We start from the raw sequence: 23457 nt of genomic DNA on the forward strand, positions 1-23457 counted from the left end.
AAGCATTATTTGAGTGAAAAGAAACTCATTGCAACCCATTGGCATTAAAATAAAACAATTTTATTTTTTTTGCAAAATTTCCCAAAAAAATCGTAAGGGGTAAGCCTTATAAAATTTTCGAGTGGAAAATATTTTTGAAATTTTTTTCTGATTTTTTATTCTTTTTTTAATTTAAAGCATTATTTGAGTGAAAAGAAGCTTATTGCAACAAATTCTCAATAAAATATATCACATTTACAAATTTTGCTACATTGCTCAAAAATGAGGAAAATTATACATTTTCTCAAACAGGGTAAGGAACTTGGTTCCTCGAATAACTTCTGGCGCAGACATCTGAGGGCATGGCTGTCCAAGAAGAAAATATAGCCATTGCTGCCATCTATCGACAACAGGTTAAAGATTGGCGATCCGTTGGATACCGACCGAGTTATAGGCAAAAATGAAGAAAATTTTAATTTTGTTCTATTTTTTAATTTTTTTGACTATTTTTCACTCTTTTTTTTTATTTCAAGCATTATTTGAGTGAAAAGAAACTCATTGCAACCCATTGGCATTAAAATAAAACAATTTTATTTTTTTTTGCAAAATTTCCCAAAAAAATCGTAAGGGGTAAGCCTTATAAAATTTTCGAGTGGAAAATATTTTTGAAATTTTTTTCTGATTTTTTATTCTTTTTTTAATTTAAAGCATTATTTGAGTGAAAAGAAGCTTATTGCAACAAATTCTCAATAAAATATATCACATTTACAAATTTTGCTACATTGCTCAAAAATGAGGAAAATTATACATTTTCTCAAACAGGGTAAGGAACTTGGTTCCTCGAATAACTTCTGGCGCAGACATCTGAGGGCATGGCTGTCCAAGAAGAAAATATAGCCATTGCTGCCATCTATCGACCACAGGTTAAAGATTGGCGATCCGTTGGATACCGACCGAGTTATAGGCAAAAGTAGGCAAAAAATGAAGAAAATTTTACATTTTCTCAAACAGGGTATGGAACTTGGTTCCTCGAATAACTTCTGGCACAGACATGTGAGGGCATGGCTGTCCAAGAAGAAATAGTAGCCATTGGTGCCATCTATCGACAACAGGTAAAAGATTGGCGATCCGTTGGATACCGACCGAGTTATAGGCAAAAATGAGGAAAATTTTAATTTTGTTCTATTTTTTAATTTTTTTGACTATTTTTCACTCTTTTTTTTATTTCAAGCATTATTTGAGTGAAAAGAAACTCATTGCAACCCATTGGCATTAAAATAAAACAATTTTATTTTTTTTTGCAAAATTTCCCAAAAAAATCGTAAGGGGCAAGCCTTATAAAATTTTCGAGTTGAAATTTTTTTTAAAATTTTTTTCTGATTTTTTATTCTTTTTTTAATTTAAAGCACTATTTAAGTGAAAAGAAACTTATTGCAACAAATTCCCATCAAAATATATCACATTTAAAATTTTTGCTACATTGCTCAAAAATGAGGAAAATTATACATTTTCTCAAACAGGGTAAGGGACTTGGTTCCTCGAATAACTTCTGGTATAGCCATCTGAAGGCATGGCTGTCCAAGAAGAAAATGTAGCCATTGGTGCCATCTATCGACCACAGGTTAAAGATTGGCGATCGGTTTGATACCGACCGAGTTATAGGTAAAAATTGGTCTTATTTCATCAAAAATGAGCCTTAGATGATTAGCAAAATAAGTAGCGTAGAAAGTTTGTTCAATATACTTCAGTCCAATCACTCGGTGAGATTTAAGTGTGAGTACGTCAGTGCGTAAAGCCGTCAGGACGTGAATACGCAAGAGTCTAAATTTCTGTTGAAGCACTCCCGTAACCCTGTGTGTCTGATTCTCAACTTCTACACAGTTCCCTTCCTGTATCAGTTAGTCCGCCAGTTTAAAGCTATCCCATTTTCCTGTGCGTCTGATTTTCGACTTTCGATTAGTTCTCGGGAAAAACGCATTTGCGTCCGTTAGTAATTATGTTGTTCGTGGCGTGGTTCATATGTATTTTTAGGCGGAATATTATGTTATGGGAAGTGCAAATGAAAATTTATGTTATATTTAATGATATATTTAATGATTGTATCAAAAAAAAATTTTTTTTTACGTTCCATCTTACTTCCATCCATACATTTTAACCAAACAATGATTTTAAATAAAATCAAAAGGGAGGAAAAATAAAATTAAAATAAGACCCAGCCAGAGTAGAGTAAAGCAAATGTGTCCCAACCGAAGTGCATTGCATTAATGGTTTGTAAATATTTATTTCAAGTAAGTGAGTTAGGTGAGTTTAAATTTAAACAGGTTTGGCAAAGGTGGTTCTATCAACAAAAACGAAAGAGCATTCTAAAAAAAAGCCTCGAATAGAGCCAACCAACAAAAACCTTAACAAGCGTTCAAGGACATTGGAAACCGTACAAAGTACACAACAAGCGCCTTTTTCCGTTTGTCGTCAGCATTAAAACTTTTATCAGATCTCTTTGCATATCTAAAGTGTAATAAGGACAACAACATAAAATCGAAATAGCTACTCCAAAAGCAAACAGAAACGGTTCTAAACAAACATTAGAACGTGTGCTTTAGCCTAATAAAGCTTGTCTCGAAAATTGTGATTTGCAATGATGTGAAAAATCATCTTTTTTCATCTGCCACAACCGTTCGTAATTGATAAAGTTTTTTCATCAAATTGAATGCTGAAAATGATGAGATACCTTCCGTAATGTGTTGAGGAATAATTTTAAAGTATGAGTTAAAAATATATTTAGCACCATTTGGCCTACAAAAAGATTTAATTCGAATCGTTTTTTGATAATAGAAGCTAAACCATGAATGATGAACGAATAAAACAAGCACCAAACATTCAATCTTTCAAATCCTTTTTCGACGAAGCTTTCGCAACCTCTCCCTCAAAAGCACTGCTGGCAAGTGGAATAAGGCGCGATCGCATCGAAAGCACGAGCAATAGAAAACTGTTCGGGACACTCACGAAACTTCGGCCTACGGTCGTGTCTACGGATCCGGCTCGAATGCGTGCTGTATCGCGATGAACTTGTCACTATATTACCATGGACATTGTGGTCCATCGTGTGTCAGACAAATTTTATGCGTGCTTGTGAATGGTAATGGAATGGCTTTAGTGAATGTCGATGGGTTTCCGGTGTACTGATTGAACGATTCGCGGACATTGAACGGTGCCGTATCCTGCCAGCACCATTGTATGCGTGATAAATGTGATTAAACTGTATGGTTGTTGAATGAGTTAGAATGAGAAAAGTGTATTAACAAGTAGATGTGGCTTTGCTGATTGTTTTGTCAATGAACAAAGAAAAGGTTATTGTGTTTGTGTACGTACATTGGGATTAAGTGACGCACGTGTGCTGATCATCATCGTTCGGCCTAACATACTAAAAACATGTCGGCATATCGTTCACTACACCGACTGCGAACCATTTGGTGGATTTGGTGTACACTGTGGGGATGTAAGTATAGTATCGTTTAATCCGAGAGGAAAGTGTTGTGTCACCGTAGTGCAACATTCAACAATTAGTGAAACGCGTTTTGCTATGAGAAAAGAAACAAGTGACTAATTGAATGACTAACGAGACTTTAACACGTTTCGTCTGTATACTTTCTTTGGGCGTTTTGTAAAGGATAAACGGTTACCACCTGCCAATGGTAACGGTGTGACTAAAGCATCCCAACTGAAGATCCTTCTCGTGAAAGTTTCGCATGATGAACTACGGTAAATTATCTGCCGACAAAAACGACTCAATTAGTGCGAAACAATCTGGAGCCTCTGGAGCTCTAGTGAACTGACGAGCTGCAATCACAATGAATGATTTTTAGCATATTATTGTGGAGAGGGATTGCTTCGGGATGGAGTTGAACATTTTGGCCGTGAAAGGAGTTGCTGTTTAAAAATAGCTTTTTCCAGCATGCCGCTGGCGATTTGGTTGTTATTTCACGGAACATTTATTAACGATAATGAGTAGCATCGAGCAAAAGTGTTGAGTTTAAACCGATATAAAATAGTCCCGAAGACAATTGATCGAACATCACAAGACGATAAGTGATGTTGGTATTATTGTATTAGTTTTTTTTTTACATTATTATGATAGAAAAAATTGATTCAATAGTTTCCAGTGCTACTTCACCGTTTGATATGATTTTTGCTCAACTTTTATGTTGGAAAAAGAAACTATGTTTCTTTTATATAGCTTTGCTATATTTTATCTAACTTCTCAGAAATTCTCGACATCTTACGCTACACGGCACAAAAGCAATAGTAACGTTTCCATATTTCTCTTAAAAATGAAATTAACTAATTTAATGGCTAGCATTCGTAAGACCGATCAATGGATTTTTTTTCAAAGCTTATTCTACACGGGATTCAGCCCAAATTAGTGTCTTTCAAACATTTTCATTCGGTTTTTTTATTTGCTTTGCAAAATAAGTTAGTTTCTTTCTAAGTCATCGGAAGAATACAGTAGCTTAAAGGCAAAAGCTGTTCACTTAATCTGCACTTAAACACTTCACAGCATAATTCTTAATTTTTAATTCTTAATATTTTTTTACTAAAGTATAATAATAAAAGTTATTATTCAAAAGTACTATTTTTAACATTTTAACATGTTTTTAATTAAAAACAACTTTGTGAAGAAAGCAAACCTAGTACTGCACCACCTAGTACTGATTCAAACAAGCAAAATACTCATTGTTATCGTTGAGAATTTTCATTTTAAACCAACATTTTAGCCAGTCAATACAAAAAGTGAATCCTCGATGTAAGAGGAAGTTATCGAATCTTAATTGCTACTAGTTGCCCCGTTTGATTTTAGCTTACCTGCCGATCGCCAACAGTGCCATTTCTGACACGGTGTGTGGACGGGCCGGACAACTGCTGGGCAACTGTTTCCGAAACTTCACTCCAACCGTTGCCGTGGAGGCACTGCATGCGGTCAAAATTCCCGACTCGCTGGAGGAAATCAACCACCGGTGTTTGTAGGTATCGCGGCAAGTGGCTGTACATTCCAACCGTCCGCATGGTACGTAATCGTCCTCCGTTTGCTTACCGGCAGGATCTTCAACCGAGGCATGGAATGCGTTCGTCAGTATCTGAAGGAGTGTGTGAATGCCCGGCAGCGGAAAATAATTGAAAACGAAGTGTACGGCGCCCAAAAGCTGTACGAATTTTTGTGCTACGACCAAGCTTTCCAGCGAGGTATGTACGGATCTAAATCTGTCCTTTCAGTGTTTCGGCACGAATGAAAGAATAATGATAAATATGCGATAAACGGTTTGCCGTCCTTTGTGATTGTAGAGTTTTTACGACACAAAAGCTGCTTCCAGCTGGTCCATCCCGAGTGGGATCTCTGCTCGAACCAGTTTATAGGCGTGCTGAAGGACGAAATGTCTCGAACTACCAAACAGTCCATAAATGTTCAATACATACACTTTTGTTGGTAAGCTGGTATACATACAGTTTGCAGACCACACGCATCGTTCTTTGTATTCGCTTTTAACATGTCCATCTCTTCCATTCCAGTGCACGGTATGCGTACGAGAACTGTGTGTACAGCAGTGCCCGGTTCATCTGCAAGCCAGACTCGGCCATGTTTTTGCGTCGGATTGCCAAGCTTCTGTCGACCGATAAGCACTTTCTCAACTGTGATAAGATTGAAAATGAGCTTTGCTCCGATGCAATACGACAGTTGGCCAGTAGCATCGCGGTATACGTCACATTCCTTACATCCCTGGCAATACTGATGTTGGAGCGGTAGTTACGGCAAAAAAGGCTACAAAAAGAAAGAATTACATGCGTCAATCGTGAGCTTTTGCTTGATTTTCGTACCCGATGTTATTTCGTAGGTGTTGTATAATATGTTCCCCATATGCGACTGAAAGTAATATCAGATAAATAAAACAGGTATTTTATGTGTCATATTTGAAGATGTTAAGCTTTGATTAGATGGCAAATTGCAGGTAGGTTCTAGCGTTTGTACTTACGATGCGATCATTTTGTTCACGTGGCTGAAGTGGAAACCCCCGCTGGGCGTCAAACATTCAACAAACTGTCAACATTCTTTGATATATCTTTCCCGGCCGGTTCGTCTTGTGTTACAATTCGATTAGCATTCCGTCGTAACCATTACAACAAACATCAGAGCACCACTTTGCGAATAAAATCAACACGGTAATGAGGATGTGCTGGGTAGAAGAGGAAAAAAAACAGCTCTTGCTGCAGATCGTACCAAAATCTACTCCAAAGGATGATGCCACCAACGGAGAGTTTAACCTGAAACGAAACAGGAAATTGAAACCGAGAGCAATTTACGAACCTCTTCCTCAGATGTGTGCCGTTTCCGTTTTTCATACGATATGTCCACGGTGCGGTGGACACTGACCTCAATTGGTTTCAAGACCGATTCCCTGTTTCGTTGCTTCTGGTTACCTCTCTGATTGGTTTTGCTTCATGAAAAATGATATCACATTATACACACCGTACACGTAAGGATGTTTTTTCCTATTGAGCTTTAGAATTAAATGTACTAATGGTAAAGAAAACGATTGCAACCTTCTAGCCTTCCTTGGTAGTATTCGCATATTCTGCATTAAGAAAATTGAGATCTCTTCAAGGAATTTTTTTTTTGGATGGAATATGATAATTTTGATGGCCCCATCCATTCAGTTCCCACACCAAAAGCGTGGGCTGTTGCTCTCTCAATTGTTTTTTTCTTCTTCAATCATTCTTTATTCACACAAAAATATTTCTTGCGACCTTTTGTGTATGTGCGATTTTGTGAAATGTTTTTTTTTCCAAAAACAGCAATCTAGAAGAGTGTTGAATAATGTTTTGTGGTTTCAATTTCGAGAGGCATTGACGCCAAGCGGTTGATCGTTGATGGTTTGCAAATTAACTCCTACGCATGGTAATGAAGCAAGCAAATAGAATCGTCTTTAATCGATGCAGAATTTTGAGAAAATTTCATGGTATTATGGTATTAAATGTTTTTTCCAGCTTCAAGTTCTACAAGAACAGAAAGTGTCTAGGTTAAGTTACTAAATTAAAGTTGAAAAACAAAACGCTAAAAGGCATAGTACCATTATTGAAAAGTAAAGTTAGAGAGCATTCATAAAATCTTCCAATGCCTCACACATTGGGTTTGATAGGTTATGGTTGAATAATACAATATCATCTATCGTAGTAATCTCGTTGTCTAATGTCGAAACACCCGGATCTGAATCTGGTGGAAAACTACCGAGAACGAAAAAACAAAAAAAAACAAAATTAGATACAGCTGAAATGACACACATTTATATAGCTTCAGACTTACTAGACTTCTGGTGGAAACTGCTCATGGTGGGTAATGGGTTCCAATTTTTGCTTCGGTACCACACGGAAGCTTTGAGCGCCTTCTGCGCTAATTTCTGAATACACATCATACAACACGGGTATGGTAGCCGAAATTCCGACGGACTTTGCTGATAATCTACGTTGCTGTTCCCGGATGTCATCCATGTTAGCGATGCGCATCGTTGCATGGGTTTCTGCTTCGAATATACGCATCAGCGTAGACTTCATCGGTGATAGATGTAGTATAGCGAACCGGAGCTCATCTTGAAGATTGTTCTGTATCACCATCTCCTCGAAAAATGGCAACGGCGGTAGATCTATCAGCTGTCCAAGATTGCTGTGGTATCTGCGGTAGTGTTGTTTAAATAAGTACATTTTACTAAACCAATAGGAACAGTTTTCGCATTTTAGTCCTTCGTACGGCTTGTTATTTTCCTCCATATTCGCAACTACAGCTCGACTAGAACACTGAAAGTTTGAACGAGTTGATTACAGAGTTGAACATGCTGTCAGGTTGTCCGGTTGCAGTCAACTGTACAGCGCCAAAAGGCAGGTAGCGCCAATTAAGCTATGAAAAGCGGGTTCATTCGTTTGGTTTATAGTAACTAAGCAGTAAATATTTTTATGTTCGCAACGATTTTAAAACATTCGGCTTTCAACCCGTATTTACATAAAATATGTTCTATAGAATGTGCGAGGCTGATTCGAATTGAATTTTGATGCAGTCAATTTGGACAGCCATTTGGATTATTTTGCTTGAAAGTAAAGTAGTAAAGAAATTGTTTCTTTGCGATGTTTTATTTCCTACACAGCGGCACACTGGTTTGTCACTATGAACCACGAAGCAGACAATTTTCTGGAAAATAAACTAAAGCTGGCCTTTCTTTTATGGTTCTTAGTTCATAAATTTCAGGTAAAATATAAATATTTCCTTCGCTGGATGCTAAATTCTGGTCCTCATCTCTCTACGATTATATTTGACGAAATAAAACAAAACGTCGGTGGACGTCGAATTGGTGCTAGCTGTCAGATTTGACGTTAGGCAGAATTCAGTGGTGTCATGTTTTACGATTGCAAATTTGCATCGTCCTCAGTGTTTAATTCGGTAAAAAGAACGGATTTCCCGTTGGAAATAGCTGCAAACTGAACAGTACCACCAAGTGGTGAACCGCAGTGTCTGAAACAATTGCAACAGGGCACAGGCGACGGTAGAAAATGCAGTAGAAGATGGCCATCGTGCACAGCGCTTCTCTAGCAGTGGAAATGTGTCAGACAGGGAGAGTGTAGTAGTGTAGAATTCTATGGCCATGGCAAGTTGCCGTCAAAGTTGGCCTAACGAGTTAGGAACCCTATTTCTTTAGCTAGTCCCCTGTACCGCAGAACGCCAGCAAGGGCGATATTTTGTGTTTTTGCTCCCTGCTGTTCGATAAAGTGAACCATTTCCACTGCATTTCGTCCCATGCATCTGGTGGTTTCCGGAGCGAGAAAAAATTCCAAATACGGGTAATGTCTACGGTTGTGGGGCAACTCGTCTACCCATAGTGGTGTGTTCATCGTGGTGTGCGAACGTCGTGCAAAAACGTACCGTGCCCCCGGACGAGGCATATTTTCGGGGGTAGATTTTTTGGGGGCAGTGCGATATGAAAGAAAAATAAGACCATTGCATGGAAAAATGGTGGAATGAAAATGAGGAAGGAATAAATTGTGTGGTGTGATAGTGTGTGTGTGTATATGAGTGAGTTCAGTGTGTTTGTGTGTGCGAAGACGTTGCGGCGCTGGTATCAGCAGCAGCAGTAGCGAGCGACATAGGTCAGACGCAGGAGCGCTGCAAAGCGGGGGGGCGTAGAAGAAAAGGTTTCCCGATCCGACGTCGTCTTCGAAGCGTACCCATACTAGCACATACGTACCATCACGCATACAGCGAAAACTGATCTAAGTAAGTGGCGGTCTCGCGCGGCTGTCAAGTATGTACGCGATGAATATTGCAAGCAGCAACAGCAGCAACAGCAGCAACGGAAGTGCGGGTGCGGATGCGAGTGATGGCAAATGGTGAAGAGTGATTTTCTGGCACGTCGGCTTCTTCTCCGAGCCGGTGGTGTACGGTGGAAGCGGCAGCAGCTGCAGCACTGCCAGGAGAGAACATATATGAACGCGCACGCATTACCGTCTTCCTATGCTTGGAAATGTGCTGAAGAAAAGCGAAGAAACATTTCACCAAGATAGGGAAATCCGGATGTGGTCCCGGTGCGTTACGAGAGGAAAACTAACACAGGAAATTGTTCACGCGAAAACCGAGAGCATATATATATATGTACATTAATATATAGCAAGTATATAGGTGATCCGGTGTGTATATGCGAGACATCGTGTGCACAGAGTGTCGAGAAATTGTTGTTGTGTTTCGGGAATTGCCCGGCTGTATGCGTTTTTGGGTTCAAGTGGAGTTAGAACCCCCTGCTAGTTAGTGAGCTTTGGTCGAAGATTTCATCCTAAAAGGATTCGATTGTTTCGATTGCTTCTCCTCCGAAGCGAACGTTTGTGCCTAATGTGATGTTTTAGTATGGTTTAGTTTGAATCTGGGACAAAAATTTTCTCAATTCCTTACTGTGGAGGCTGTGCGTAATGAAAACCTTTTGCTTTGTCCGGAATCGGAATTTTCCATCTAGATCGTGACGAGCCTGGTTGGTGGTTAAGAGACATTTTGGCTAACGCCGGTGTGCCGTAGGCAGTAGTTGGTGAACACTAGTTACCCGTCCCGTTTTTGGGCAGGGGGTTCGTGGGAATTGTCTAGTTGTCGCAGTAATTGGTTAAGACAAGAAATACACCTTCCACCCAGTGGTGTGCGATTCCCATACGGGAGGCGGACGACACTTCCGCCACCGGACGGTTGTGGAATCGTTGTCGGAATTAAACGATGGCTCCCTCGCCAGAACTTGGGCAGCCAAAAGCGCCCGACAAACCTGGCACACATGAGGCACAGCATGCGGGGCCATCGACTTCCGGCGAAGTGACCGATCGGACGTGCACCACTGCAGCTCCAACAGGAAGTGTTAGCAGTGAGACAGATGTTAATAATAGCTCCAATGCGGTGGGCACCACGAACTCTTCAATCAACAGCGCCACCACGAAGGCAGGAACAAGCGCTGCCCCGATTGGTGTTCCGCCCGTCATCAGTACGATGGCCCTGTCGGCTGCAACAACGACTACTACCACCACTCCAGCTACGGCGGTGAAGGTATCGTCTTCATCAACATCATCCGCCCTAACGCCAACATCTGCTACATTGACCACATCTAGTACTCATGGTAAAGGTGCCGAAAGCAGTAAGAATTCGTCATCATCCAGTACCGCCGGCAACAACAAAGACAGTCACCAGCAGTCATTTGCACAGGAACCGGTAGGTACACATCGAACGATGATGGAAGATGGCATATCAACCGAATCGGTCGTTTACTGAATTTTATTACTTATTCGAAGTAATTGCTGCAATGAGAGTGATTGAAAGATAGTTTTTTTTTAATTATTGTTCTTTTCTTACCATGAAATTGCAAAAATTCGGCCATATTTGTTGTTTGACGTTTCAAGTAATGTTCTGTCAGATGGGTTTCATTTTTTTGCAGAATGTTTTCTGTGTGCCGACTCGGTGTGTATGAATGTATGTGTGCGCCCCTCTGGTCATTCTCTTTCTAATCGGTTCGATGCAATTTATCGTATTTTGTTCGTCATGTTGTGTGGGTCTATGTGTGGGTAGCAGGTTGTCTTTTTGAACGTGAAAGACGCATACATGCGTATCACGTCGAAAGTGCATCGCAGAAATGTCAAAAATATTTTTCTATGTGACGCCGTGAAATGAAGAAATTGAACTGAATCTATTCCATCTGGTCGTTATCGAACGAACAGACGAACAGCGTGGATTTTAAGGAATCATTGTAATATCAGCGGAATTCGTTAAAATCATTTTTGTAGAATAAAAATTCATAGCGAAAGAGGAATGCGATGAATTCGATGTTTTCATGTGTCATCAACCATGGCACATGAGTGTAGTTGTGTGGCGATCGGAACAAAATTAGTTGGTATGTGTTTTGGATTTTATTTTGAACACTTTCAAACTAGGATACGATGGTGAAAGCAGGAGGATGTTGACAGACACGTGCCTGCAATATGCAATTTTGAGTCCATAGTATAAAAAGATTTTTGCACAATAGTTACAACAAAGTTTCACGAAGCTGCAAACATCGAAGTAAAGAAATATATATAAGGAAACAAATTAATAGTTAGTTACAATCTGTTATTATATACCTACCAGTGTATTGTATCTTTGATTTATGATTCAAATTGTTTAATGCATGTACAAAAGAAAACAGAATTAATCATGGAACCTTCCGCACAATTTTATTTCAGCTCGCAACCATGAATGAAGATGCTCTGAAAGCTTTGCTGGATGAAGCGATCACTTACAAATGCCCGAAAGATCGTGAGCATAAGAGCGCAACATTTAATGTTAGTATTTTTGTTATGAAAACGAACTATATTGGTCTCTGAGTACCTTAATGATTTATATTATTTCTTCCCCTTTGCATCGTTAACAAATATAGGAACTGTTGAGCAAAACAGAACGCGAAGATCAAGAGCAAAACTTTTCCTTCACTAGTCGGCCAGTACACAGCAAACGAGCCTCCTCCCGTCCTACACAGGGTGGCTCGTTGCAGGACATAACGGAGGCCACCAAGCAAGAGTACGGATATACTGAGTACTGTTCCGGATCGAGTCTGTCTCACAAACGGCATGGTGGCGGCGGCCATGGCGGTTCCCGCAGCAAACGTCAAATATCGTCGGTTTCCTCGAGGCAGCGCGAGGGCGGCAGTTTGCCTAGTAACGTGAACGAAACGACCACACCGTCCTATATCAGCGAGCAACCGTTCATGAACGAGGTGCGCCATCCGCTCAAATCGACGTCGGCAAAGTTTTCCGCCAAAAGCAACGACTACGGAGCGCTACTGCAATCGGCACCTCTTAATGCGATCGGGGCCAGCGATTGGGGCGGTATTGGTGGTCTGGCCGGCGAGGAATCTCAATCGAGTGCTGCTGGTGGCGATACCGGAGCTGATAGCACGAGTATTGGCTTTATGAGGGGTGGTGGAGTAGTTGTTTCAGGGCCCGGAGCAGCAGCACATACTGTCATAAATATGGGTGAGCTGGATTCGGATGAGGGTCCTTCCGGTCATCGAGGCTTTCGGGAGATATTTTCCGGGCACGCGAACAACGCACTGCAACAGGTAAGTAAGAAACCGCTAGACATTGGGGGATTGTGGACAGATGTGTAGGAAATTGTCTCTCCGCATTTGTCCACAATCACCACATTACCTGCGTTGGGTTAGGCAATAGGCGGAAGGTAAAATCCACACCCACACCCATCTGGTTAATGTATTCAGTTGTGTATGTTTGTGTCTCAGAACAATCACTACGAATCCAGCGCGGACGAAATCGAAATGATGGGAATGGGCGCCTCGAACAGTACGTCCGGTACCGGCGGCATTGGCTGCACGTCTGCTGCGAGCGGTAGCAGTGGAACCGGCATTGGTGGTACAAATGTTTCATCCGGAACAACCATCACGTACGGCGGAACGGGAGTGGATACGTATGGCAATGGCGGTACTAGCAGCAACAGCAGTACATCCAGCAGCAGTAGCAGCAGCAGCGGACCCAACCTCGTAGGATCAGCTCCAGGAGCTGGTGGAGGACTTTCCTCGGCTAAGAAAACGTTCTGCTACACCAAAGCACAGTACACGACGCAGGCTTGTCTAGAAATAGGCCAGGCAACCAATAGGCCATCGTCGGTGCATCATGTTGATACGACCGTTTCGTTACCGATGCTAGAGGCAGTTCAGCTCGGTTCCACATATCCGGCGGTAAAGTGCATGATAGACAGCAGCAAAGTGGATCAGTCCACCATTAAGTCGGTACTTTCGTCTAGTAATCAGTTCATATCGACAACGAGAAGTAGCCTCACTTATCCGACAATACAGGTAAGCTAAAAAGAGTGATATTTTGCAAAAAAAGAAGCTCTAAAATATACATTGCCGCCTCTCTTTTTGATCTGTTTTTAGCAAAAGTTCGATGAGAATGGAAATTCAGTTTCGCAATTTGGTAGCAGCGGAAGCGGTGGTGGTCTAGGTTCATCCAGCAGTGGCAATCCGATGGGTACCGGCGGCGGTGCTTCTGGTAGTGGTTCGGGAAGTAAAAAACCTCGTAAACCGAAATCCGATCGCAACACCGTAGTGGTGGTGCCGGAAAATATAGCTGGATACAGGGGCAAATCCGATATCGAGGCACTCGTCAGCTACATCGAAAACACTGACAATGATAAGTCACACCAACCACAGCACCAACTGTCTCAGCAGCAACAGTTGCAACTTCAGCAGCAGCAGCAACAACAATCGTCGCAACATTCATCTTCGAAAGGAGGTAGCAGTGTGGGTGGTGGCAACAATGCACCAGGTGGAGCTGGAGGAATAAACTCCAAAAATACCAACGCCAAACAGATGGGTTCCGGTATCGCGAGCAACAGCTTGACCAGCGCCGGTGGCTTGGCAGCTATCGATAACGGAGGGGAAGAAAAGTCGAAACGGAAAAATGACAAGAAACGTGATCGTGCGGCCAAAATGAAGAAAAGCAATTCGCTCGAAGAGCTAAGCAGCTGTAGCAGAAAAAAGGTTGAGGAGGAAAACACTCGACAGAATCATTTGGAAAAGGCCCGTGCACAGGAAACGGATCCGGCCGTAACGTTGCGTAACAGCAAATCGAAAAAGTCTGCCCAAACTGCAGCAACTGCTGGTGGTAGCAGCACCGGCGGAGCTTCCGCTGCATCTGCATCCAATCTGACTGGAACGAAGGACGCCAGTGGAGGAAAACGCTCAGAACGAAGATCCTGGGGAACGGAAGAGTTAAGTTTCTTCGGTAACGATGCAACTGCTGCATCGTCATCGATTCCGGTCAGCGGCGACGACGGTATATCCACTGCACCTTCAGGCGTTGGTGGTGGAAAGGGTAAAAAGGCCAAAGATCACAATGTCACGAGTGCTGCAATGAATAGCAACAATGGCAGTAAGACTAGCAGCTCAACTGCAACCGCATCCGATGTGTGCGCTGTGGTAAATCATAACAATAAGAAACGCGATTCATTGCGTATGTCGGTGGAATCATTGTCTGCCCTAGGCGGTGGCAGTGTCGGCGCTAGTGGAGAATCATCCGATTTTCTTGTGGTTACAAAAAAGAAAAAAACAAAAAAGAAGACTCAGACCCTCGGGTCGGAGGAGTCGAGTAATAGCACCGCCGGCTCGTCGTTGATCAATCGTCGATATCAAGGAGCGGGCCCTATTGCTGGTGGAAATTATGGACGAAACGCATCCAGCAGTGGTAATAATGGGGGTGTTGGTGGCATGGCTAGCGGTGGTAATGGTGGCAACAGTGGCCGATATCAGTCCAGCAGCCATTTCGCTGCAGATCGCGAGGTTTACATGAACAACGATGTATCGAGACGAAAATCGACGTCCTCTGTTCCACCATCTGAGAAGTCCGATTCGAGCGATGCCGATTCGGTCCATTCATTACCGATCGAAACGAACGCTTCCCGCAAGCAGCAGCAAAAGCAACAGAATCAACAATCTAAAGGCAAAAGCAATCAGCAACAGCACCAGCAGCAACAGCAGCAGACTAGTCAACAACGGCAGGGTTCGGGCTTGGCGGCAACGTCCCAGTCCTATGCAGCGATTGCGCGGATCGCAAACGTAGAGAAGGCGGGATCGGGTGCCGGTGCCAATGGCGGTGGGGTGGCTGGTGGTGTTGGGGATGGTTCGGGTAATCATACCGAAGGCACCTCGAATGCATCCGCTCACGTAAACATGATACAAGATCTCAATTCATCGGAAGCCTTCCCGCAGCTAGTCGAATCGCAGCAATTCCATCCGCATCATCACTCTCAGCCGTCGTCAACGCAGTTGTCGGTTTCGTCATCGTCAAGCCAGCAACAGGCGCAGCAGCAAACATTATCGCATGTTTCCTGCAATAATAGCAGCGGCATTGTACATAGCAGCGCTGCCCATGCCAATAGCGCCGTTAGCAATAGTAGCTTAAGTAATAATAGTAATACACTAGTGGGTAGTACCACAACACGGGCAACGTACTCGCAAAGTTTGCTCACGGCTGTGAACAACTCGAACGATGAGGGAAGCAAACAGCAGTACGCATCGGCTAATGCTACCTCGGGTATAGCAGCAGGAACAAACGGCAACAGCAGCAACGAAACGATGGCTATCGGCGGATCAGCCGCTGCTAATAATGGAGGGCATCCATCGAAGATTGTTCCTGACAGCACTAAAGCGTCACTTCACAAGTCAAAGAGTGTCGATAATAATGATATCTACTACTCAAACGAACATTATCCAGCGTTGGAGAAAACGGTTAAGAGCTATCATCATGCAAGAGCGAACAACAGTGCCGATCCTAGCGCGGTTGGATCGTCAGGTGTGAACGCCACAAATGTTGCCAATAGTAAAACCACATCGAAGACATCATCATCTGCAGTAGTATCCAGCAGCAGTGCCAACTCCTCGTCGAACACGTTAAGCTTTGGACAGGTAGCTGCTTCCACCGTATCCGGTACACAATCGTCCATGTCTAGCACTGTTGCGGCAGTTAATCCTACCGGAACGAAGAAAAGCAAGGCGAAAAAGGATCTCAGTGGAACTGTTGTAACGGTAACAACGACGACAACGGCTACATCACCGGTACAGCAACAGCTGATGGACGTGGAATCTACGAGCTGCTGTAACGAATCGTGGAATCACGCCAGTCCGATGGTCATCGACACTGATTCTCAAAGCAGTACCATGTTGCCGTTTGATACGAGAACTCCGATGAACGGTGGTCCGGATGTAAATACTATTCACTTCCTTCAAACATCTCCCCAACCTCAGCAACAGGTTGGCCCGGGTGGCACTTCATCGGGGTCGCAGAATGTGGTTACGATAACGACGACGACGGGATCGTCGTCAACGGGTAAGCGGCACAAAAAGGACAAACAACAGCATCACTCTGCTTCGGCTGTGGCTGATAAAAAGACGGGTGGTAACTCGACCGGCTCGGGTACGGCAAGCAATCCCAACAACAATCAGGCAACCAGAAACAAGAATCGTCCTGCGGTAATAATCGTAAACGACAATGAACCAAAATCGAACGAATTTACGTTCGGGTTCGACATCGATCAGGAACTGCTGTTTGGAGACTTTAGCGAGGAAGATCGCAAACTGCTCGAAGGTGATGACAATTGTCCCGAACCACCGAAAGGCAAGGGAAAACAGCAACGTCGTAACAGTGCGGCAACTGCTGTCGATCCGGTCCAGCAACAACCGTCGGTAATGGCGCCGAACAACAACAACAACAGTGCTGCAGTACAAACGACCGATCTCGATTACGCATTAATGCAGCAGCAACAATCGTCCGCCTCCGTATCACCATCGACGATGCTAAATGATACGCGCAACAGTAGTATCAGCAAAGCATCACCTTCGTCCGGATCCTCGTCCGTTTCATCTTCGTCGGCTTCCCTTTCCTCGGCTACCACGTGCAACAGTTACCAACAGCAGCAACCGCAACAACCTGCGCTTCCGGTGGTGCAGATGGCCATCGTTGATCAACCACACGATGCAACGGAAGGGCCAGTTGATGCGACAGTGACGGGAACGAACATATACCATCCGCCACCACCGGTTGCATCCTCTTTGCTACTGCGTACGATCTACACACAACCGCCTCCCACTCTTCCACCGCAACATCTTACTCCACAGCCAGCACAATCGGCCACCTCGACCAGACCTGTACGGCATCATCAACAGCAACAGCAACCGCCACTGCATCACCAGCAACATCATCACAATCAGTACGCTCTTCCACCGCCTGTAATGGCACCAGTAGCTGGTGCCGTACCAACAGTCACTGCTACCGTGTCGGTACCGGTGAAGGATGTAAACGCCAACGCACCAGTGCAACCACCCGTGGTTGCAGTGCCAGCCGGACATCTCATCACCGTTCCACCGCCACCTCTATCGTCTACGCTGGCAATTGTTCCCAATTATGGTGCGGCGGTCCTATTGCCCACCGCATCCGCTCTTCCACCAGTCGCTGTTACCGCACCGCTCGTCGTTCCTGCAGCACCGGCAGCTGCGCTAATCATTGCGCAACAACCAGCAAGTAAAGAGCACGCCAGTACAGTGCTGACTGTGCAGAACGATATAGCAAACAACAACAGTAGTGTTACACACAATTCGTCGCAAACTAATGCAGTCATACACAACAACAGTGTTGCTCAAAGCTACCATCAACAGCAGCAGCAGCAGCAGCAACAACAACAGCTGTCAAAGGTTCAAATAATGACGGTTGACACTGCCGCGCAGACCCAACCATCGCAGCAATCTGCCTCTTCCTCCGTCGAGCCGACGAAGACAACCCAACCGATGGTGCGTGAGAAGATGAAAGAAATAAATCTGCGATTCATCGCACCGGAGGAAGTACACACGACGGAATACAATCATGATAAGATTGTGTTTTTCGTAGGAACAGGTAGGGCAGTTAATTTGTATTTATACGTATGCTTTTCTTCATACGCAGTGTTTTCTTTTTTGTGTAATTCGGCGGAGAAAATCACCACCAAATCGGTGGAGAAAACTTACATACAACTCGACACTAATTTAATCTTTATCTTTGCAGCATGGGAAGATGCCATCTGCGGCAGCAATGGTACCACAAAGTACTACGAAGGCCAATAATCGTGTGCACGCCGATTGAAAACCTACTCAGCAGCAATAGTGTGTGTAGTGCAAAAGTGGTAAAATATAAGTCGTATCAGTGTGTATCCAATCGCTAAGTCAGTTAGTTTGTAAATACAAACGCAAAACGCAAACAATGTGCGCGCTTACTGTGAAACGTCTAGGTCAAACAAAATGGTAAACTATGGTTTACGAAATCGAGATAAAAAAAAACAAACTAAAAAATGCTTAGCATTCGCAAAATAAGAAAAAAAAGGAAGCGATGTACCATCGGTTGAAGAGCTGAAGATTGAACAGGGTTCAGGATGCACAACAAACTGCGGGTGGTGTGTTGTATAGTTTAAGAGCAAAGTATATATATATACATCATAGGGAGTATCGTTTAAAAACGCTAAACAGCAACAAAACCAGTATGCATCTTCGATTACGCACGGCTCAGTGGTTTACTAATGTCGCCGCTCTGTTGCGGATCGATGCGCGCGCGCATGGAGTAGCACGTTATGTTTTCTTTTTTTATTTGTTTACACAACATTCTAAGTTACCCTCCACCCGATTTGTTCTTTTTATCGTAAGATCCACTTGCGTTGGTGGTTCTCTTTCTGTATCGCATGCCACAGGCACTATAAAATTCCTTACCAAGACTAAGTGGTTATACGGATGTGTAGGACATTAGTGCAAAGGTTTGGTCTCTCCGTATGTGCCATCCATTTTGTCGCTGTGTTTGTAGAGGAAAAAGGTTTTCTTCTACGTTTTGTGCAACAAAAGATAAGGGATCCAGAAACCCCAACAAAATATGTGCTGTCATCAACGATTTCGCATTGTTCTAAAATACACAAAAAAACACACACACATTTACGTACTGTTAGCGAATACTGGAAATGGCAGGGAAGGAAGGATGACCAATCGGTTTTTGTTTGTTTGTTTGAAATTTTCGTTGTTAATCATGCTTACTAATTCTCTCGTTTGTTTCGTATTGCTTTGTTTTAGAATACCTAAACAGCGTATTGTTGCATGGACAATATAGGATACGTTAACAGAAAACCCTACAATGTGTCCGATGTAGATTTCGGAGAAATTGTTCTCCCGTTGCTTCATTAGGTTGTGTTACGGTGAAGCGATGAAAAATGGAAAATAGAGAACCATAAGCAATGGCGATAATAGTTGCGGAAACAAAGCACAGGCATCCATACCACGTTGTGTGCGTCGACCAGTGATGCAAAAAGAAATCATAACTGTGGGGCGTAAATGTATAGGAAGCTATAAAAAAACAAGAAAAAAAACATACAAAAACAAACAAAAAAAAAGCTTAACAAAAACAGCTAAAAGTCATAAAAGCTAATTTAATAAAACACGATGTAACCAGCTAGTATGTTTAAAACAAAAAAGGGACATATGTGAATGTAGTAAGGTGTGCGTGCGTTACAAAGCGAACCGTTTGTGTCGGTGAGCTATGAATGAATGCGAAAGCACATACATATGCTTGTGCGAGGTGCGAAATGTGTAGCGTGAAGCATAAGTAGCAGCAATCGGGTGAAATGTGTACTGAATTTTCTGAAAGCATTGATTTGTGGTACGAGAAAACGGTGTACATAAAGTAAAACGCGTGTGTGCATGCGACATGTGGTGTGTCTGTAAAGTAGTGCGAATAAATTATTATTACTAAAAAGAAAGAGGGAGAGAAAAGAAGGTAACATAACAACCAATGTGATTTTAGTAACTAAACAATGTAGAGACGAGAGCAAATACTGAAGAAAAAAAAAGAAACTGATTAAAGAGGGGAAAATCAAGAGAGCAGGCGAGGGGTAGGGTTATATAATGTATTACACACTGTAGAAGGATGTAAAAATATATGGAAAAGAAGAGAGCAAAAAAGCGATCGAGGGCCAGCCGTAACAGATGCGTCGCTTCTGCTCTGTTGGCATCCAGTGGAAAAATAAGATGGAAAAAAGATCAACCCATACAGGAGCAGCAAGCGGGGTGATAGTATATAGGGGGATTTTCTCGTAATAATGCAGAATCATCATCTTCCCGGTCTGATAACGGTTTGTAGGAGAGTGTATAAAAGATCCCGATCGTTTAGCGCGAGTGTTTGTCACACGCGAACCATGAATCAATCAGGACGAAAAGGGGAAAAAACAATATCTTGTTCAGGAACTGCTTGGTGCAGGAGGTATGTAGTGGTCGAGTTAACAATCGAATTTGTCTAGGCGGGACAGACAGAGCGGAGGGACACAATCGAAAACCATAGTATGCTAGTGAAACACAGCAATTGTGTGTTGCTGTTAAGGGAAAGGATAAGCGTTCACGAAGCTTATCACACCCCTGGTAGTTGATGGCGATGTGTGGAACGGGTACCACACGTAAAGCAGCATTAGGGTAGTAAGGGAATGGTGGTAGCCAACCAACCGAAAGAAAGCATTAAGTCACGTATTGGTTGAGAGAAAGAAGAAAAGAGAAACATTCTTTCTACTGTAAACAGGAAAGGAAAATGTAGGTACGTGCAGTATGCCTTGCCGAACACAGTTTTCGGTGGATATGTTTGTTTTTCTCGTGCAAGAAGCCATGCCCGTTAATAATCGATCTAAGGACTGCAGCCGATCAGAGCTACTGTAACTGTAATTAAGAGTTATATTATATATACAATATTTAAAGCGAAAATTTTCGTTACGGTCCGCTGGTTAGGAGGCAGGAGAAACAAGTGTTTAGAGGGAAAGGCAAGGAAAAAGAAAATCAAAGGTTTAGAAGCTTACAGAGTTGATGTGAAACGTGTAAAATTTATGTTCGAGCCAAGCAACATAAACGTAAAAGTATGCAAAAAAAAAAAAAACAAGTAAGAAATTTGGTCTTCAAAACCATACAAAAGTAACACACAAAAAAACACGATAAGTCACAAAGAAGAAGGGCTTTTGCTAGGAAAGGCAATTAGAAAGGAAAGAGGATCGCAGGAGATTCAGGACCGAAAGAGAAAGAAAGAAAAAGAGAGCGAGCAAGAGAGAGAAAGAGAAAGATAGAGAGAAAGCTTAAAATATATTACTATAGTCATTAGGAAACTAGGAAAATCGATAAAATCAATGAATCGCGGTGGACAAAACGGTTAGCTGGACGAATAGCTGCAAAGGGTCGGGTCCGCGTGTGTGTTCGATAAGAATAAGCTACCTTTATCTCTATCGAAGGTGGGAAACATTACTGAAAGGAAAATGCAAGGAACTCGAGAACCAGCAGCCAAAATCACCAAAATGAAAGCGATATAAAGTCGATAGGCAAAGTAGAAGAAGTGCAAGGGTAGTGTGTTTAGTAGCCTGTCGTAGGTTTTCCCCGGAACTGGATTATGAAAAAGTGGGGTCGAAGAACAAAAGAACAAAGAAAAAAAAACGAAAACAAAACCATACCCACACATAAACACACTCATATTAGGAACATGAGCCCCTTCATGAGTCGCAATTCATCCCTGTGAATTGTGTACTAGGAGAAATGGGATGGAAACATAAAGGAAAGAAGGTGCGCGAGATACAAACACACACAAACACATTTATTAGATAGTTTCGGAAAACAAAGCAAAAGAAATGTGAAAAACAGTGGAAGATAAGGAAAACACAGTAATAAGTTATATTAAAAGCGCGAAACAGAAACAATATAAATAAACAATAGGATGTAACGTTAAACGAGAGAAGAAACAACAAAAAACACAAACAGACACACATACACACTAATCCCTTCCTTTTTCCAAAATGTACACACTAATAAATGCGCATCCATAGCGTTAAAATGCAAATTGTGACGATGTAGATGATTGTGTTTAGCATTGTGAACCCAAAGCCCTGGCGTAAGAAATGTGTAGGTGGTGCGGCAGAGAGAAAGAGAGATTAGGAGGGAGCAGTTTCTTTTTTTTGTTGTTGTTGCACAATGGCAATACCCGCTATTAAGCAGAAAAAAAGAAAAGTAATGAAGATATGGAATCCGGTGTAATAAGCATAATAAACCGGAAGAAGAAAAGTAAATAAGTTAGGAAAGAGAGTAAAATCGGAAAAAATAGAAAGAGAAAGGAAAAAAAAAGGAAGTGAGAAAAGTGAAGGAACAGAAAGAATGTGGCAGAGAAAAGGAAGAGAAAACGACAGAAACAGATAGGATATTAAAAGTCAGCTTCAACAAATCCAGTACTGCAATAGAAGAAACTGCAATAGAACAGCGCATACACGTGCATGCACACACACACACACATACACATCCAACATACAGTCGTACACACACACACATACACACACAAGTGCAGATTGAGTCGAAAATTAAACACAGCCAGGATTGAAAATCTAATTTAGTAGTTAAGCTGACGTTAAATGCGGAAGTAAGAAAGTTCAGGAGGAATGGAAATCTACTGCTGCACAATTGACGTTCCTTTCCCTTTACTATTGTTTTGATTTTTTTTCATTGTTTCAAGTTCATTCAAGCAACTTGCTGCAAAGGTGAATACTTTTATCCACATTATGTTCAGATATTTTTTCTTCTTTCATGTGTATGCTACTTTAAACATGTTGAAATTTGATACATGTTACCTTTTCTATTTTCTTTTATTTTGCTCTGCTTAATTCCCATCGATGGGAATATGCACGATGGATGTATGTTGTCTTATTGAACTTCAGCGGCGACGTTTGTAGTAATGTTGTGGCACCGAAGGCAGGCAAATATTGTCAAATGTTTGTAGCGCCAAACAAGTAGTAACAGTTAATGTTTAAACCCACAAGAGGTCCTTAATTTTTCTGCCTTTCCTTTCATCATTTTCCTGCTACTGATCGTGCGTGTCGTAGACAAAGATTGAGAAGAAAGTGAAAGCAATTGTGCAGCAGAGAATTCCACGGGAATGAGGAAAAATAAATGGAAGAAACTTTTTTTTTATTTATGTTTGTAAATTATTATTGAAGAAAAGAAAACCGCAAGAAAATAGAATAAAAAAAAAGTCAAAGCAAAAAGTGGTAATATTTCGTAGCGTTTTTTTCTGTTCTTAACATGAACATGAATGAACGAATAAAATGTTTCCTATGAGTGTGTTAATTCTAATCTCTCTAATGCAATAGCACAGCATCTCGAATCATGATTGATGATAATTTGCGAAAAAGGACTATACGATACACTTGAATGGCGGCGAGAGAATAGAATTGAGTGTTACCTCCCTCGATGGATGTTCTCTTGGTGTTTGAGGGCTTTTTGACGATTTTATCAAAACAACAAGAGAGCAGCATCCAAGCAAAAAGGTAACATCAACTGCCGTTCGTCTCCTATTATTTGTGTA

At 42.2% G+C, this 23457-nt stretch overlaps 3 protein-coding genes across 4 annotated transcripts; 2 read left to right on the forward strand and 1 right to left on the reverse strand.

Moving 5' to 3' along the window:
• The first annotated feature begins 1192 nt into the window (after positions 1-1192).
• Positions 1193-6324, forward strand: LOC125761067 (uncharacterized). Its single transcript, XM_049421863.1, has 5 exons — positions 1193-3475; positions 4835-4997; positions 5075-5217; positions 5317-5458; positions 5542-6324. Exons 1-5 carry the CDS (start codon positions 3409-3411, stop codon positions 5774-5776), a joined length of 750 nt encoding a protein of 249 aa, XP_049277820.1. The 5' UTR covers positions 1193-3408; the 3' UTR covers positions 5777-6324.
• Positions 6325-6676: 352 nt separating this feature from the next.
• On the reverse strand, positions 6677-8260 carry LOC125761068 (uncharacterized). Its single transcript, XM_049421864.1, has 3 exons — positions 7331-8260; positions 7098-7251; positions 6677-7023 (listed from the first exon to the last, which is right to left on the reverse strand). Exons 1-2 carry the CDS (start codon positions 7789-7791, stop codon positions 7116-7118), a joined length of 597 nt encoding a protein of 198 aa, XP_049277821.1. The 5' UTR covers positions 7792-8260; the 3' UTR covers positions 6677-7023; positions 7098-7115.
• A 109-nt stretch (positions 8261-8369) lies between these two features.
• On the forward strand, positions 8370-23063 carry LOC125761050 (mucin-19-like). Of its 2 annotated transcripts, XM_049421816.1 has the most exons (7): positions 8370-8455; positions 10017-10747; positions 11752-11850; positions 11946-12626; positions 12783-13376; positions 13458-17967; positions 18115-23063. In XM_049421816.1, exons 2-7 carry the CDS (start codon positions 10265-10267, stop codon positions 18171-18173), a joined length of 6426 nt encoding a protein of 2141 aa, XP_049277773.1. In that variant the 5' UTR covers positions 8370-8455; positions 10017-10264; the 3' UTR covers positions 18174-23063. The 2 variants fall into 2 exon arrangements, with proteins under 2 accessions (XP_049277773.1, XP_049277774.1); XM_049421817.1 differs by having other exon boundaries at positions 8370-10747; positions 12804-13376.
• The last annotated feature ends 394 nt before the right edge of the window (positions 23064-23457 follow it).

This window comes from Anopheles funestus, chromosome 2RL (genome assembly GCF_943734845.2).
Source record: "Anopheles funestus chromosome 2RL, idAnoFuneDA-416_04, whole genome shotgun sequence".
In the NCBI taxonomy this organism is placed as follows: Eukaryota; Metazoa; Arthropoda; class Insecta; order Diptera; family Culicidae; genus Anopheles; species Anopheles funestus.